Source organism: Silurus aristotelis, assembly GCF_946808225.1.
Source record: "Silurus aristotelis genome assembly, chromosome: 13".
NCBI classification, from domain to species: Eukaryota; Metazoa; Chordata; class Actinopteri; order Siluriformes; family Siluridae; genus Silurus; species Silurus aristotelis.
In genome coordinates, this window is record NC_139586.1 from 7705800 (window position 1) to 7724710 (window position 18911).

The window sequence follows — 18911 nt, forward strand, 5'->3', positions numbered from 1 at the left end:
TTCATGACAGCAATCACAACAACAGCAGACACTTTTCTGTGTTTTGAACATCGCTTTGTGTGAAGAATTGCGTTGAACTAAATCCTGTTGAACAAGGATGTTTTAGATTTGATGTGTCATCTAGTAGAATGTGTCATCTAGTAGAACTAAAAAGGCTAATATTGCTGCTTCTGCATGCACATGCAAAGACAGTTTGTAGACAGTTCATGATGTGACTTACAATGTTTTCGGGCAGAACTCCGAGCTTTACCGGATTTAAAATCTAATACTACTGTAACATTGAAACATTTTATTGTATAAATAACATATGTTTAATATTAGAAACATAAAAGACCAATTCTCTTCTCTGCCAAAAAGTTGGGCGTCTCCCATCACATCACATCACGCCACGCTGACGTTGATTCATTTTCCATGACAGTACAACAATTGTGTTAATTTGTAAAAATAACTGAATGAACCCTGATATACAAGAAAAGCAGACTTACTTATCTTGGGAGATTCTTATCTAAAAGAGCGAGGGAGCCATTGCTTTGCTAGTTTTACTTCTACACAGAAAAAAGAAATGTTCATATAAGAGTCAATTGAAGTTCTTACCACAATGACTCAAACCTTTTTAGCACTCCGTTTGTACAAAAAATCCCTGATTGCTTTCTTAATTAATGATTAATCTCTGAATCAACCATAAGACAGAGCATGAGACATCACATCAAATTACCAAGCCTAATACAGACCGATAATGTTTGGGATTTGATGACTGTAAAAAGGCACAGCATGTGAATTACATACATTTAATACTAATCAATTCATTCAGTGTGAAATAATGCATTGTGAATGGGGACACTTTGGAAGAGACCCCTTTTATCAATATGGAAATGTTTCCTCATAGGATTGATATGTAGAGACAGAAGAATTTCTGTCTGAGGAGACACATGAACACAGACCAAACCAGCAAAATGTCTACACAGAATAGAGATTAATTCATCTGAGTACTAAATATCAAGTACAGTAACATGAAAAAATATTATTTGATAAAAGAAACTGATTATTATTCTGTTATTATTGTTGTTAATTATTGTTTAGACGCTGATGAAGTATCTCACTCCATGCAGTTCCATCCTTTCTTGAATTACTGTTACAATGAACTAAACTAGACAGCAGCACAAGTGGAAAAAAACACTCTGACATGGAGTTTGGTGGGTTTGAAAGCATCCAGCTATTTTTGGCTGGGTTTTAATCGGAATCACTGACACTCCTTGTGCTCAGTGCCACTCCTTCTTGCCAAACACCTCAATCAGCATATGGTTTAACGGATACAGTTGTCAGATTTTTAGAAGCTAGAGAACGTGTTGGTCCAGTTTGTCACCAGAACTGGTCAAGCGTTCACCTCCATGTGCGGTGTAATCTTGGACACGTTTCATTAACTTTCTAAATAGTATACATATTGTTGAAAAATAAACACTTTTGATAAAGAATTATATAAAGTATTATATTATAATATTGTCTAAAAAATTAAGTCATGAATTAATGGTAAACTGGTTAAATGGTCTGGTGCGTTTCATTATCTCACTCATTAAGCACCCAGAACACTACACAACTCAATCAGAGGCTCAATTTCTTTTATTTAAAACAGAACACATCATATCTCCATGGAGCTCAGTTTCAGCACAGGGCGTATGGTCGTGCTGGAACAATTTTGATCATCTTATTTCCAGTAATGGGAAATTGTAATTCTACAGCGAACAAAAGCATTCTAAGTAATTGTGTGCTTTGTGGCAAAACATTGTGGAAGAACCATATTTGGTAGCTGGAGACACTTTTGACACAAACCTTTGTACTGTCTGGCCATAAAAGAGTAAGATGCTGTATGTTTTACAGAGTGGCTGTAAACATGCAGCAGTTATTCTATTTTCAGTTTGTTTAATCACTAACACAGTACTGTATACTGTAGAGTAACTATTTGTAACTATTTGCATTCTAGGATTGGTTTGACTTGTGTGTGCCAAATTGCAGTTACAGTTCACTTCAGCCAAAAGTGACATCTGGGACATTAATGAACAAAGTTCAGAATTAATTATTAGTGATCATATGATAATCCAGGGGTGTATGAATTTTAATGTAGCTAAAGCATTTGAGAGCTTCGGTTAGCTTTTTTGTTTGCATTAGCTTCCCACTTCCCACAGAAGGATACATAGACGGCACTACATTAGATCAAGAAATATATTTTTGACTAAATAATCTAACATCTGTACATGGATAAATGGACTTTGAAATGTGACAAGACAGAAAAAAATAATTAATCTGGATATTTATACAGTAAATCAAATCTTTGATCATTTAAGTTTCTACTTGAACGATACACGGTTAACACTGTTGTTCCGAGTGCACTTAGTAACTTTCATATTTTAGATTATTCAGCAATATACCGCATGACATTTTTACAACCTGCTCTGAAAAATGTTACCGCTTTATCAATTGTAGTGGCTAATAAATGAAACTATATATTTTTTTAATTCATCCCTTTCTTTCTCCAGTTGTATCTGAATCTTTAAAGATCATCAATTACTTTATTCATCTATAGTTATCTTGTACAAAAATGAGGTGTGCAATTTTATAATGGATAATATGCCATGTTTGATGTTTGCTTATAATGAATGTATGCATTTATAGACAGCCGATGGCACCCTTTAGTAGAATATGATAAAACGGTAGTGGAAAGCACTGACTTAATTGTTAAATACAAACACATTAACATGCTGTTATGTCCTACAAGTCATTTTTGACATTTTAGGAAGAAACTGGAGATTTTGTGTACATTTTTAACTGTTAATTGTTTAACTGTTGTTTAAAAATAAGTAAAAAAAAAAAGACATTCTAGCTGATGGTCACTAAAGCTCATAGCATGCTGTTTTTTAAATCTACTGTTCTAAATATTAAAATTATATTATTAGTAATTATTTAACAAAATAAAAAAAACGCATTAATAACACTATACCCCTGTGAATATTCATTTATTCATTAAATAACACAGATTAATGTTGCACAATTACATAATATTACAATAACATACAGTATTTGGTAATACAGTGCTATACCGTAAATGCTAATTAAGGTAGTAGTAGAGACTGTAAAAGCACAATAAAGTAGCTGGCAAAATCAGTCACTGAGGCTATTTCTTAAGGTGCATTTAAAGCACAACGAATTCAGTATTGTAAAGCTAAAAATCTGATTATTGAGTAACTATCGTGTTTTGTTATTATCACATCATTCAGGCTTATCTGCTGTAACTTCATTCTGTGTCTCTGCTTTACTAACAATCCTCAGAATAAGTCCACATTTCTTTTGACTAATGAATGGTACAATAAACCTGCTATATAAAGAACTAAATAATAATAATAATGATTATAGTGAAAGTTTATAGCAAATGATAATATAAAATGCAATGTCCTGCCATTGAGGTATTTATACAAAATAATACTTAATCAGGGAAGAGGTAGTTCAGTGGTTAGGATGTTGGATTTCTGATGAGAAGGTTGTAAGTTCACGTCCTAGCTCCATTAAAATAACTCTGCTGAGGCTTTGAGCAAAGCCCTTAAACCATCACATACTCAGTTGTGAAAATTATATAATTGTAAGTAACATTGGATAAGAGGTGGGAAATAATGAAGTACAAATACTTCATTACTGCACTTAAGTAGATTTTTTTGGTATCAGTACTTTACAATTTTTTCCACGAACTTTTTACTTTTACTCATTACATTTTTACACAAATATCTGTACTTTCTACTTATTACATTTGCAAATCAGGCTTGTTACTTTAGCTTGATTAAATTGATCAATCATGATCAATATATTTTCATCTAATTGCGCACCTTTTCAGCCCATTAACCTATTTCCTGTCATTGTGTGGCTTTTTCAATCTTCCACTTGTGTATAATTTCCTGGCTCTCACACACCACAGATGTAGACTAGTTTACGAAGCCAACAATGAGCGAGGCAGAAGGCAACAAGAAGTATGGGGGTAACGTAGATGGAGTGGGAGTCAACGATGTAAACTTGACTGAAAACAGTGACATTCCTGAGCACCTGATCATCATCATTTTTCTCTGCTTGTGTTTTATATGGTGAATTTATGTTTATTCACGGCATCATTTCTTTACTCGGATATAAACAAATAAATAAACTTCACCAAAAAATAATTTTTAATAAGTAAACATTTGTTTTACTGATGCGGCAAGTCTCAAATCAGCACCGAATTCTTTAGTGATGCAGACAATTAACCCTCTGGGGTTGACAAACACGCCGGGGCGTTTTGTGGCAATTTTTCTTCATAACGCCAAAACGAACTTAAATTACTCTGTATTTTTGGATCGTACAGATAACAGCAAGAAAAGATAAAGGGTGTGTGCTCTGCACAGAAAAAACACAGAAATAAAACAAACCCGAATTTCAGTTAATACTTGCCTCATAAACATAATAATAATACTTTTAAATAAACCAATTCGCATCGAAAACAAATATTCTCTGTTTGTGTAATCCAAATGTAAGTTAGAAGAGGTAAGTTTTTTCCGGTATCACCTCATTAACCATCCGTGTGGAAACAGCAAAAGTTCCATTTGGTGTCTTGATGATTTACGTAATTTAAAGCACCATAATTAATTTAAAATATTTAAAAGAATATTTTTTCTTCATGCTCTATGTTAAGTTTGGTTTCACATACATTTGCATAAAGCATCCATATTTCTCCATGCCCATGTTGTTTTGAGTATTAAAAAAGTAATAATTTATGGTACATTTAAAACAAATGTAAAATGTATTTAAATTTGAATAAGTTTAATCGCTTAATCACAATTGAACATTTTTAATCAATTGACAGCCCTAATATTAATATGATGTGAGGTCCAGTTACCAGCATGACACTAAAACAGGTAGTAATAATGGCTACTCTTTACTTAGGTACATCAGAGCCCAAACTTATTTACTTTAACTTGAGTAAAAAAGTGTAGTCAATACTTCAACTTTTACCAGAGTGTTTTAAAACATGAATATCTGTACTTCTATTTAAGCGAAGGATGTGTTTACTTTTGCTACCTCTGCTTTGGATAAAGGCATCTGCAAAAAGCTGTAAATGTAAACCTTACATTTTACTTCCCAGAGAATTTCTTATCAAGTTCGCACTGTATAGTCTCTATTAACCCCACTGTCACAATGCTGTAGATTCCTTAAATAAATTCTCTAAAGCATTCCAAGATGAAAAGCATAAATGGCATCTTTAACATCATGCTATTATAAGGATCAGCTGTGCACTTGGAAAATTTCTATTTGGTCTCCTCCTATTGAATTTGGAGGCACTGACCTGTGTTCACTGCAAATATTTGGATGAATTAAATATTTATTCTTCAACGCCCTGTTTTGGCACACTAAATTTTTTAAAGCAGCAAGTAAGAAAAAAAGACTATACATGGACACCATTAGCCATTTCCGCTTACCATTTAATTCAACACGCCCCTGATACTGTAATGTGATCAGAACGTCAAAGTCAGAATGAGGTTTCAGCTGACGCACAATCGTCTGATATCAGTATCTTATCAAAAGTGTAAAACCCTAATCAGGGCATCTTTACATGCTGACTAACACCTGAAATCGTGCCCTTGTGGTCAGAATACTTTTTTTTGTTGTTTTTATCTAGTTTTATCATAGCATTGCTTTTCAAGGCATTTACGCCCAAACAAAACACTGCTGCTTTGAAATTGAACAATTAGCAAATTTGAAGATGGCAAGCCCTGGAAAGAGTGTGTACTCAATATTGGGTGAGCATGTGTACTCAGGTGTGTTTGCTGAAAACCTCAATACAATGTTTACCTAGAGCAGCAATAATATTCCAATCAAAAATATGAGTTATGTGTGCAACAAAGCTGATAGCCTACTCATTCAACTGGAAAATTCTTCTGTGCTTTACTTAAAACCAACCATTTTTATATGCAAATAATAAAAAAGTAATAACAAACCCTATATATATATCAAATGCAATCAGTCATCAATCAGCATTTAAGTTTCTTTGTATGGCAGAATTTCTACTATTTGTGCTGTATACATGTAAAACAATTGAGTAAATATTGGCATTTAAATAAAACAAAGAACAGAGTACACGAGGGATAGTCCACCACAAACTGTATACACAAAAGTAATGTTAGTAAAAGTAAGTACATATACAGTGAAGAAAATAAGTATTTGAACACCCTGCTATTTTGCTATTTGCTAAGTTCTCCCACTTAGAAATCATGGAGGGGTCTGAAATTGTCATCGTAGGTGCATGTCCACTGTGAGAGACATAATCTAAAAAAAAAATCCAGAAATCACAATATATGATTTTTGAACAATTTTTTTGTATGATACAGCTGCAAATAAGTATTTGAACACCTGTCTATAAGCTAGAATTCTGACCCTCAAAGACCTGTTAGTCTGCCTTTAAAATGTCCACCTCCACTACATTTATTATCCTAAATTAGATGCACCTGTTTGAGGTCGTTAGCTGCATAAAGACACCTGTCCACCCCATACAATCAGTAAGAATCCAACTACTAACATGGCCAAGACCAAAGAGGTGTACAATTTTGTCTCTAGTGTCTTTAGACAGCTCTTTGGTCTTGGCCATGTTAGTAGTTGGATTCTTTGCTAAAACACAAGTTGCAAAAGAACTCTACTCATATTCTTAAATGAAAGCTCAGGTGATGCAAAATGCTTGCCACAGTCAGCAATATTTGAACACAATGAACACACCTGCCGTCATTCATTACACACAACGACTCAAAATTGAAGACACGTTGCTAATGCTGTGACCACATGTACAAAAGCAAGTTCAGAGTGCACAGTTTGCTGAAGATTCCAAACAAACACAATGGATGAAGGCAGAGTCAGGGGAAGAGGAATTCAAGTCAGAGGAGGAAGAAGAGCTGGCCATGGGAGAAGAGGAGCAGGCCAATGAGGAAGAGGAGTTCAAATCAGTGGAGGAAGAGGAGCAGGCCAACGAGGAAGAGGAGTTCAAATCAGAGGAGGAAGAGGAGCAGGCCAACGAGGAAGAGGAGTTCAAATCAGTGGAGGAAGAGGAGCAGGCCAACGAGGAAGAGGAGTTCAAATCAGAGAAGGAAGAGGAGCAGGCCAACGAGGAAGAGGAGTTCAAATCAGTGGAGGAAGAAGAGCAGGCCAACGAGGAAAAGGAGTTCAAATCAGTGGAGGAAGAGGAGCAGGCCAACGAGGAAGAGGAGTTCAAATCAGAGGAGGAAGAGGAGCAGGCCAACGAGGAAGAGGAGTTCAAATCAGTGGAGGAAGAGGAGCAGGCCAACGAGGAAGAGGAGTTCAAATCAGTGGAGGAAGAGGAGCAGGCCAACGAGGAAGAGGAGTTCAATTCAGAGGATGAAGAGGAGCATGCCAACGAGGAAGACGAGTTCAAATCAGATGAGGAAGAGGAGCAGGCCAACAAGGGAGAGGAGAAGGTCCAGGAGGGAGAGCAAGACAACCTCGCACCATCATTACGGACGAGATGCGAGCAACAGTCATTGACCATGTCATTGTCCATGGCATGACAATGGCTGAAGCAGGACTACGAGTCCGTCCAAACCTGAGTAGGTTCACCGTGGCCACCATTATCTGGGCATTCAGACAACACAACAGGTATTGTACTCTTTTGCTTTCTTTGTCACAATACAATTTTACAAGCCTGTGAAAGTAGTCTATTGATTTCAAATCAGTTGTTACTGTATTGTAAAACTGACAACACATGTTTCTTTCTTCTGAGTTGAAAGAATGCCACATAGAGGTGGGAGGGTTGCCATATTTACAGCGGCACAAGAAACCCTCATTGTGGATATGGTTCGTGAGAACAACCTCATCAGACTCCGGGAGATCAGAGACAAAGTCATTGCCGATAATGTCAACTTTGAGAGCATTGATGATGTCAGCTTGGCCACAATAGACCGAGTTCTCCGGCGCCAAAAGATGCGGATGAAACAGGTCTATATGGTTCCCTTTGAGCGCAACTCTGCGCGACACAAAGACCTACGTTATGAGTATGTGCAAGTAAGTATACATCCATGTTTACAGTACAGTTAGTGGACATACTGTGTTGCTCAGTGGCCTACATTACTTCTGGACAATACTGTGCTACCTGATTGACTGTTGTTCTGAACACCTGTGCACTTTCACATTTTCACAGAGGATATTACAGTTGGACACGATGGCCAGACCTCATGAGTACCTCTTCCTGGATGAGGCTGGCTTCAACCTGCAGAAACGAAGGCAAAGAGGCCGTAACATCATTGGCCAAAGAGCCATCACTGAGGTTCCTGGCCAACGGGGGGGGTAATATTACTCTTTGTGCGGCCATGGGTTTGGAGGGGGCTTGTCCACCGGCATGCTGTCCTTGGGTCTTACAACACCCAACGTCTCCTCACCTTCCTAGAGGAGCTAAATGACATCCTCCTGGACTGCCAACAACACCATCCTGGGCCCGCACATCAAATTTATGTGATCATTTGGGACAATGATCCCAAATGTTTTGCTTCCACAAAACAAACCAAATCAGAGAGTGGTTCACCACCAACAGTAACCACTTTTTAAACATCTGTCTGCCACCCTACTCCCCTTTCCTGAACCCTATAGAGGAGTTCTTCTCATCATGGAGATGGAAGGTTTATGACAGACAACCATACACTAGAGAGAACCTCCTAAGGGCAATGGAGAGGGCCTGTGTTGACATCCCAGTGGAGGCCTTCCATGGATGGATTCGCCATTCCAGGGCGTTTTTCCAGCGGTGCCTGGCAAGAGACAATATAGCCTGCGATGTGGATGAGGTGATGTGGCCGGATGCAGCTCAGCGACATGATGCCACACAGTGATTGTGGTGTGTGTGTGTGGTGTGAATAAAGTAAATAAAAAAACTTCACACCCTGATCATGTTTTCAAGAGTACTGTTGTGTGCAGATTCTGTTTTTGCATTGAGTTGTGTTACAGTAGTGTACATGCAGAATTTGCTATAGATTTATATTCTTCATATGAAGCTCTCAAATCTAAATGCCTAAACCTCTGCAGAGATCTAAGAACATCCATTACTGTAAAGTTTCAAAAATATGCATTGGCAGTTATAAAGCAAAGAACCCTCTCACAAATTGATCATTATGTTTTCAATTGTTTTGCTGTAGTGTGTAATGATGTGTATAGTGTTTACATTTTTCAAAGCTTCGAGCAGCTCTTTTGGTGTGAAAGTTTGAGTTTTGAAGTGAGAAGGTGTGGTTGTGTTTATGTAGGTTTAGAAAAGGGTGTTGTGTTTAGACATTGGGGAACATGGAGGAAACGTTTGTGAAATGTGTTTTAGCATTTGAGAAAAACTGTAACATTGACTTTCTCAGGTGTTCAAATACTTATTTGCAGCTGTATCATACAAATAAATAGTTAAAAAAATCGTACATTGTGATTTCTGGATTTATTTTTTTTGATTATGTCTCTCACAGTGGACATGCACCTACGATGACAATTTCAGACCCCTCCATGATTTCTAAGTGGGAGAACTTGCAAAATAGCAGGTCCTCACTGTACATAAGTAAACTGTTTCTTCATGTGAGCAAATTTTACTCCGCTTATTTTAAACACTGGAGATTCAAGTTGAAGTTGGAAAGTCTTAAGGTGTGACATTTGTTTGAATTTATTTTATTAACCCTTGTAAAGTATTGGAAATAATCCACTGGCCCAATGTATACATGAAGTAATGTGGCTCCAGGATGTGCCAAGTACAGGCCACTTAAGGAGAATACGCTTAACTGCGTTGATAAGTTACTGGACTCAAATAGGGTTGCTAGGCAGATATATGAAAAAGGCAATCTTTTAGATATATAATAGCAGTGGTGGACTGTAACGAAGTAAATGTACAAACCCGATTCCAAATTGTGAATAAAAACAGAATGCAATGATGTGGAAGTTTCAAATTTCCATATTTTATATAGAATACAACATAGATGACATATCACATGTTTAAACTGAGAAAATGTATCATTTCAAGGGAAAAATAAGTTGATTTAAAATTTCATGGCATCAACACATTTCAAAAAATTTGGGACAAGGCCATGTTTACCACTGTGTGGCATCCCCTTTTCTTTTTATAACAGTCTGCAAACATCTGGGGATTGAGGAGACAAGTTACTCAAGTTTAGGAATAGGAATGTTGTCCCATTCTTGTCTAATACAGGATAACAACTTGTGTTGTCCTGGTCTTCTTTAGTCCGGACAACATGGCGTCCCAATTATCCAAAAAGAACTTTACATTTTGATTCGTCTGACCCCAGAACAGTTTTTCACTTTGCCACAGCCCAGAGAAAACGCCTGCGCTTCTGGATCATCTGGAGTATTGTTTGTAGGAGACCAGAAGATCACGGTCATCCAGTATGGTTTTCTGGCCTTGACCCTTAAGCACAGAGATTGTTCCAGATTCTCTGAATCTTTGGATGATATTATGCACTTTAGATGATGATAACTTCAAACTCTTTGCAATTATATTCTGAGATACACAGAAAGTTGCAAATTGGTCCTTCAGCTGTTCCTTATATGTACATTTACCTTTTCCAGCCTCTTATTGCTACCTGTCCTAACTTTTATGGAATATGTAGCTTTCATGAAATCCAAAATGAGCCAATATTTGGCTTGACATTTCAAAATGTCTCACTTTCAACATTTGATATGTTATTTATATTCTATTTTGAGTAAAATATAAGTTTATGAGATTTGTAAATGATTGCATTCCTTTTTTATTAATAATTTGTACAGTGTCCCAAATTTTTGGAATCGGGTTTGTAATTCGTTACTGTGCTCAAGTAGGTTTTTCACGTATCTGTACTTTACTCACGTATTTTCCGTTTGGGGAACTTTTACTTTAACTTCACTACATTTCGTACTTTTTACTCAACTACATTTTGCAAGATGAGTTGTTTCTTTTTATTTATGAGCTGATAAAAACTTAACTGGTCAAGCACACATCAAGCCACCAACTAGGGTGGAGCACACGCTCTGTTTTGATTGTTTTGTTTGCTGCTTGGCAGTGGTGGAGTTAAACATAGGCGACATGGGAAGCTGCCCAGAGTGGCAACTTGACAAGGTGCGCTGGGCGTCCACGCAACAAAAAAAAAGTTTATTTGCACGCTAGTGTCAATTATTACATCGTATGGTTAATGAACCTGGTCGGGACTCGGAGCGTGTGCCCACAGCCGGAAGTTTCTTCACTAATACATTGAGAAAGGAGAGGTTATGCATTTAATGAAATAGGCTAATAACTGTATATAACTTAAGTTATGCTGCGTTGCCTGCTATGCTTTTACACATAAAGCAAAAACATTTCTTTTAGTTTGCATAACATTATAATTTATAGTATGTAAATAGATTATTGATCAACTTATTGATTTAAATACCTTCAATTCAGATGATGTCATAAAGGTTTTCTGTGATTAAATTATTAAACTGAATAAGTCCTGAACTGAGCTCAGTAAGGAGAATCTACAGTGCAGCTTAAAATGCTAATTTAAAAGATATATTATAAGGATATAGATGTTGTCTGTACCTTATGGCTACAATTAGCCAAGGAGATGGTTCTTGGTTCTGAGAGTTTGATAAATTGTGCACAATGATGTGTATTTATAATAAATGCAATAAATGCATTTAGGGTAATATTTAAACATGGAATTGAGCTCTCAGAAATGTATTCAAATTTGTGAACTGCTCTGAGAATATGTTCTACTCATCTGGCAATGGTAGCTGAAGCAGAGAGGAGCTTCTCAAAGCTGAAATTAATCAATAGGGGAGACATTGGGAAGTTACGCACCATTTAAGCTAGAACTACCATTGGGGGTTGGTGGTATCTACTTAGCACAAACATACAGTTCAGCGTCAGTTCAACAGCAACCAGAACATTTTGAGAGAAATAATAGAATAATTGAAGAAACTCCTGACTCATACTTTCCACAACACCCGTTGCTTTTTTGCGGGATTTTTTGAAGTAATTGAAAAGAGGGTTTTGGGCTCATGATAAATCGTTCTCCCTCTAAAGATTTGGAGGTTAATAAATCCAACACTCGTGGCTAAGGGATCTAAGTATCTTTCTATCTATTCTTATTAAAGCAACAAATAAATATGCAAGTCTTGTGTCAGTATTGTGACAGAACCAGTCAGAAAACTTATCAAATCAAATCTAATTTTATTTGTCACATACACATACATACAGGGTACGACATGCAGTGAAATGCTTTTTATGATGGTCCGGCATGAGGGAATAAAATGGGGAGAAAAATAAAACAAAGAAAAAGAAGGCAGATAAATAAAGTATAAAAACTTTATAAAATAAAATAAGAATATATGAAGATATATATATATATGGTCAAGATGGCGCCGCAGATGGCAGCCTCGGCACGACTCTCTCTAGTACTGTCTTTCTTTTTGTTTATTGTCTGTGTGTTTAGTTACCCTACCCTAATAACTTACACTAAAGATGAACTGCTTAACATCGGGCAGTTCACTCCAGACACTTTTTCACCAGTTTTTACAAACCCGGAAAGTTTTTTGGAGATCTTAGTTGGAGCAGCAGCTACTCTCTATTGCACATGGAGGAGACGCCGGCGGGGGAAGCGCGCCGGCGCGCTAGTGAAGCTACGACAGAGGGGATTTAGAACTGCGCTCCCGTCGATTCACCTGGCGAACCTTCGCTCACTGCCGAACAAAATGGACGAACTAACTCTTCTCAACGGAACAAGCAAAGATTTTGCATGCTCCGCTGCACTCTGTTTTACTGAAACTTGGCTCAGTCACTCAATCCCGGACAGCGGATTACTTCTCTCGGGCTTCCACTTACACCGAGCGGATCGCGTTAACGGAGCTATCGGGCAAAACGAAAGGCGGCGGAATCTGCTTTTACATTAACGAACGTTGGTGTACAGATGTCACAGTGCTGGATAAATACTGCAGCCCAAACTTGGAATCACTGGTAATAAACTGTAAACCGTTTTACTCACCGCGGGAATTTTCCTCATTCATTCTGACCGGAGTTTATATCCCACCGCAGGCCAACGTGAGTGATGCACTGCAAAACCTGGCAAACCAAATATCCGGCTTGGAGCAAAAACATCCGGATTCTCTTTTTATTATCCTTGGAGACTTTAACAGAGCAAACTAACACTTGAACTTCCAAAATACAGGCAACATATTAACTGTCCGACAAGAGAGAAAAACAAACTGGATCATTGCTACACCGTTCTTAAGGACGCATATCGCTCTGTACCCTGGGCAGCTTTAGGGAACTCTGATCACTGCTTGGTTCATCTTATTCCAACATACAGGCAGAAACTAAAATCTGTTAAGCCTGTAGTCAAAAAAGTGAAGCGATGGACCAGTGAGGCAAAGCAGGAACTACAAGACTGCTTTGACTGCACTGATTGGAGTGTCTTTGAGGCTGGGACTGACAGCCTGGATGAGCTGACTGACACTGTGACATCCTACATCAGTTTTTGTGAAGACATGTGTGTGCCAACCAAAACCTTCTGCAAGTTAACAACAAGCCATGGTTCACAGCCAAACTGAAAAAACTTCGACATGCCAAGGAAGATGCCTACAGAGGGGAGGACAAAGCACTGTACAAGTAGGCCAGGAATCAACTGACAAAAGAGATCAGAATAGCCAAAAGATGCTACTCTGAAAAGCTGAAAAGCAGGTTTTCAGCTAACGACCCTGCATCAGTGTGGAAAGGCCTGCAAGATATCACAAACTACAGGAGACCACCCCTCCCCACTGAAGCAAACAAAGACCTGGCTGACGACCTCAACACCTTCTACTGCAGGTTTGAGAACAATATCTTCACACCTCTCATCCAACCCAGCCCAATGTCTGCCACCATCACACCTCTGGGAACCCCTCTTACAACTCCTCCCAGCACTTAAGTTGCGCTCACGATTTGTGAAGAGGATTTATATCGGCTCTTTCAGAGACAGAAGACAAGGAAAGCCCCCGGCCCAGACGGTGTCTCCCCCTCCTGTCTCAAAGCATGTGCTGACCAACTAGCTCCTATCTTCACCTCTATCTTCAACAGATCACTGGAGCTGTGTGAGGTCCCCTCCTGCTTTAAACTTTCCACAATCATCCCGGTCCCCAAGAAACCCTCCATTACTGGACTGAATGACTACAGGCCTGTCGCTCTGACATCTGTCGTCATTAAGACCTTTGAAAAGCTGGTATTGGCCCATCTAAAGAAGGTGACAGAACAGCTGCTGGATCCCCTACAGTTTGCATACCGAGCAAACAGATCGGTGGATGACGCAGTCAACATGGGGCTAAACTACATTCTACAACACCTTGACTGCCCAGGAACATATGCCCGGATTCTGTTTGTTGACTTTAGTTCGGCTTTTAATACAATAATTCCAGGTATTCTCCAGTCCAAACTCCTTAACCTCACTATACACCCTGCCACCTGTCAATGGATCACCAGCTTCCTGACAGGCAGGAAACAACAGGTGAGACTGGGAGATGTTACCTCCAGTATTCGGACAGTCAGCACTGGTGCTCCTCAGGGATGTGTCCTTTCCCCACTGCTATTCTCCCTTTATACAAATGACTGCATATCAAGTGACCCAACTGTCAAACTCCTGAAATTTGCAGATGACACCACGCTCATCGGACTCATCCAAGATGGTGACGAGTCTGCATATGAGCAGGAGGTGAAGCAGTTGGTGTTATGGTGCAGTCAGAACAACCTTGAGCTAAACACACTCAAAACTGTGGAGATGATAGTGGACTTTAGGAAACACCCTTCAACACCACTTCCCCTCACAATATCCAACATCCCAGTGTCATCTGTGGAGAACTTCAAGTTTCTGGGCACTACCATTTCCCAAGACCTGAAATGGGAATGCAACATAAACTCGATTCTGAAAAAGGCCCAGCAGAGGATGTACTTTCTACGCCAGTTAAGGAAGTACAGTCTGCCACAGGAGCTGTTGATGCAGTTCTACACTGCAGTCATTGAATCTGTCCTGTGCTCATCAATCACCATCTGGTTTGGAGCAGCAACAAAACAGGACAGAAACAGACTGCAGAAAACTGTTAAAACAGCAGAAAAAATCATTAGTGTTCCTCTGCCCACTCTCCAGGACTTGTACCAAACAAGAACCAGTAACCGGGCAGAAAAAATCATTAATGACCCTTCACACCCTGGTCACAACATCTTCCAGCTCCTCCCTTCTGGCAGGCGCTACAGAACTTTGCTCACTAAAACTGCCAGACACGGGAACAGTTTCTTTCCCCAAGCAATCACCCTCACTAACAACTGACCATAATTATATTCCCTGCTCATATCTATAAGTACTGCACAGAACTGTCAGTCATCACATTATCTGTATATGTTGCACACACTATGGCTGCTATTTACTGTACAAAGTTTTATAGTAAACTCTCTATCATACCTGACACACAATACTGTCATTTGCACTACCCTGCACTCTCACACTTTATGTACATTACTGATCTGTATCCCTATTTAATAACCACACTGTCTATACTGTCTCACATTGTCTGTATTGTCTTGTATTGTCTTGTATAGTCTGTTCTTGTCTTGTCTTGTCTGTTTTGTCTTGTATAGGTTTAATTTATGTCTGTACTTTTGAGAGTCACTAACAGCTGGAACCAAATTCCTTGTGTGTGTCAACACACTTGGCCAATAAACCTGATTCTGATTCTGATTCAAAAAGATTTAGATGTACAGGTGAATTCTGAGTATCTTTAAATATTACTAATGTTTGTCCACATCTTTTTTTTCTTTTCTCATGCACAGGTGTTTCTACTAGCTACTCCCATTTCTAACAGGTTTACCTCTGTCAAGTCACCCACAGAGAGCTGCTTATAGAAGACTAATGTTAAGACACATGATGTTAGCTAGTCTTTTAGGGGCTTCAGCAGCACACAACCAGGGCAAGCATAGATTTTTAAAGGTAAAACCTAAGGAAATACAGAGATTACCAAGAGTAACATTGTAAAAGTGTGTAAATAAGCGAAGTCAGTGTACAGTGTAGTTTTATGCTCTGGCCTTATTCCCATTCTTGCATGGTGATGAAGCCTATAGCAGGTTATGGTCACTTCAGTGGTGGGCAGTCAGGGCCAGCAATGCCTTCTCTGCTCACCTAAACAATATCAGAAGTACTGACCTACATTTAGAACCTAAACTCTAATATTTGTTCCATGAAATTGCATCAATTTATACCCAACAGTTTATTCTCTTCATTTCGTAGCATTTATCTTGGCTGCACTGCTTCCAGTACGTGTATGTGGATGTTATGCCATGTCAATCTAATCTGCCCAGGCCCTTTAAAGTCTGTTCTGCTGGCCATTTTAAATTAGAGCAAATTAGCAATTGGTCTGTTTTTTTAACCAATCAGATTTTAAGATAGCCGGCCCAGAATAGCGTCAGCATTTTTCTATCCTCTGATTGGTTGGTCAGAGCGAAACTGTTACAGCCATGTTTGACTGGCAAAACACGTCTTTAGTGCTCTGCACACATTAATACAATTAATACAATTAATACATTATTAACACCCCGTAGAGTTCTTATACCCCTCAGAATGAAAGTGAAAAAAGAACTTGACAGAATGAAGTCAATGGGTGTAATCTCAAAGGTGAGCAGCCCCACAGAATGGTGCGCAGGAATAATTGTCTTCGTTTCCTAAAGCAAATGTAAAAATACGTATATGTGTGGACTTGACAAATCTTAACAAATGGGTCAAGAGAGAGCGCCACATTCTCCAGCGGTTGATCAGTCTTTAGCCATGTTGTCAGACGCTACAGTATTTACAAAACTGGATGCATAATCAGGCTTTTGGCGGATTCCCAAAAGCCAGAAGAATCAAGACCTTTCACCACATTTATTACTCCATTTGGGAGATATTTTTTCAATAGACTTCCATTTGACATTGCATCGGCACCGGAACACTTTTAAAGGTGAATGTCACAGCTGCTGGAGGATTTCAGCGTCGTCATATGTCATGCAGATGACATCCTAGTCTTTGGGCTAGAGAAATTTGAACATGACCAGCATCTGAACAAAGTATTGACAAAACTACAAGCAGTGGGACTTACACTAAATGAAAAATGTGAGTTTGCTAAGACTGAAATGCTTTTTGTTGGACACAAAATCACAACAAAAGCGTTGGAGGCGGACCCAAACAAGGTCAGTGCTATTCTGGATATGCCAGAGCCCAGGAGTGTGGCAGAAAGGCACCGAGAGTCCTCGAAATGGCAAATTACCTTGCTAAATTCTTACCACAACTTGCTTCAACTTGCAAAAAGACAGAACATGAAAGCCAGTAACATACATATCCAGGAGACTAACAAACACAGAAAAGCGCTATGCGCAAATCGAAAAGGAAGCGCTAGCAGTGACATTGGCATGTGAGTTTAATTTCTACACAGTCTGCACTTCACAATGCTCACGGACCAAAAACCATTTGCAGACGGATCAAAAAGTGTGGCTGGTCACAGAGAGGAATTATGGATATGTGCGCAGACCAGCTCGGACTCCAAGATCGTACATTGTAGAAACTGATAAAGGGGTGTTCCAGAGAAACAGAAAACATCTTCGACCCATTGGAGGCATTTCTAGAGTAGGCAGGGTTTATAAGCCCCCAGAAAGACTTAATTTATAGTTCAATTGAGTCTGTGGACAACTACAGTGAAAGAATGTGAAAAGGAAAAGATGGAAATGTTAATGAGGATTTAATATAGAGAAGGTTACGATGTTTTGAGAAAAAAAAAAGACAAAGTCTTATAATGTGCTGAAAAAGGAAGTGTTACAATGTGTTGGAAAAAAAAAAGTGTTAGACTGTGTTGAAAAGGAAAATGTTAATATGTGTGCGTAATGAAAAAAGAAAATGCATTGCTTAGCTAAAAGGGGGAGGTGTAACAATAGGGACTGCATTAACCATAATGCACTGGAGAGCGCGGAGTGATGATGTATGTGGGGGGGACGGAAGTAAAATAAAGAAATGGATGTTCACCATGTGAGTTAGACATGACGGTGTACTGCGTGGTTATTAAGAAAGCACATAGATTTATAATTCACCCTCTTACAGGGAGTTCCTGAGGTTTGCTTTCGGGGCCGAAGCTTACCAGTATCTTCACAAAATGTGTCGATGCGGCTCTGGTCTCCCTAAGACTTCAGGTCATCCGCATCCTTAACTATATCAGCCATTGGTTGATTGGCTCGATCAGAGCTGTTAGCGCTTCAGCATCTCTGAGTGACACACCTGCATCACGCCATCCACATGATGTAAAAAATATTTTGATTATCAGACTAGGTCACTTTCTTCCAATGTTCTATAGTCAAGTTCTGATGCTCACACAGCTCTGATGCCAGAACGCTTGACAACACCTTTTGGAGATGTTATGATCCATCTTTTCCAACCATCACAATTTGTGCCTTGTTTAATATATGTTATTATGTTATTTTATAACATTATAATATATGTTATTTTATAACATTTATACATTTGCCAATTTTTTTAAATTTGCTTTTAGTATATCAACTTTGATAACTAACCATTTAATATTTTAATATTGTACATCTTAACAGATTTCACTGTAAATAGTCAATGTAATTTATCTGTCAATGTGGGTTCAGTGTTATGGTTAATACTGTACGTGTATGTGTGTATGTTCTTTTGCTGACTAGATTGTCAGAAATTCTTTTTAGGGCCCCTCTAACACTATCTGGTGAACCTTTGTTTTTAGTAGTTTTTCAGCTTCTTATATGGCTCTATTTATGTTGACTAAAATACAGAGCAACTAATACAACTAATTAGATTACTTGACAACAGGTCAGTTACATGATTGGTTATAAAAGA

The 18911-nt window shown here is 38.5% G+C and overlaps 2 protein-coding genes across 2 annotated transcripts in view; both read left to right on the forward strand.

Annotated features, from left to right (window-relative positions):
* The first annotated feature begins 7458 nt into the window (after positions 1-7458).
* LOC310735397 (uncharacterized protein) lies at positions 7459-8946 on the forward strand. The gene is made up of 3 exons (XM_083558085.1): positions 7459-7668; positions 7800-8073; positions 8210-8946. Exons 1-3 carry the CDS (start codon positions 7538-7540, stop codon positions 8357-8359), a joined length of 555 nt encoding a protein of 184 aa, XP_083414211.1. The 5' UTR covers positions 7459-7537; the 3' UTR covers positions 8360-8946.
* A 2158-nt stretch (positions 8947-11104) lies between these two features.
* LOC310736180 (mucin-5B-like) overlaps positions 11105-18911 on the forward strand; it is a gene marked incomplete at its 5' end in the record, with an annotated part of 51373 nt that continues 43566 nt past the window's right edge. The window contains 2 exons of the mRNA XM_083559554.1: positions 11105-11137; positions 14007-14534. Coding sequence (XP_083415680.1) covers positions 11105-11137; positions 14007-14534 — 561 coding nt within the window. The remainder of the gene's footprint in view (positions 11138-14006; positions 14535-18911) is intronic.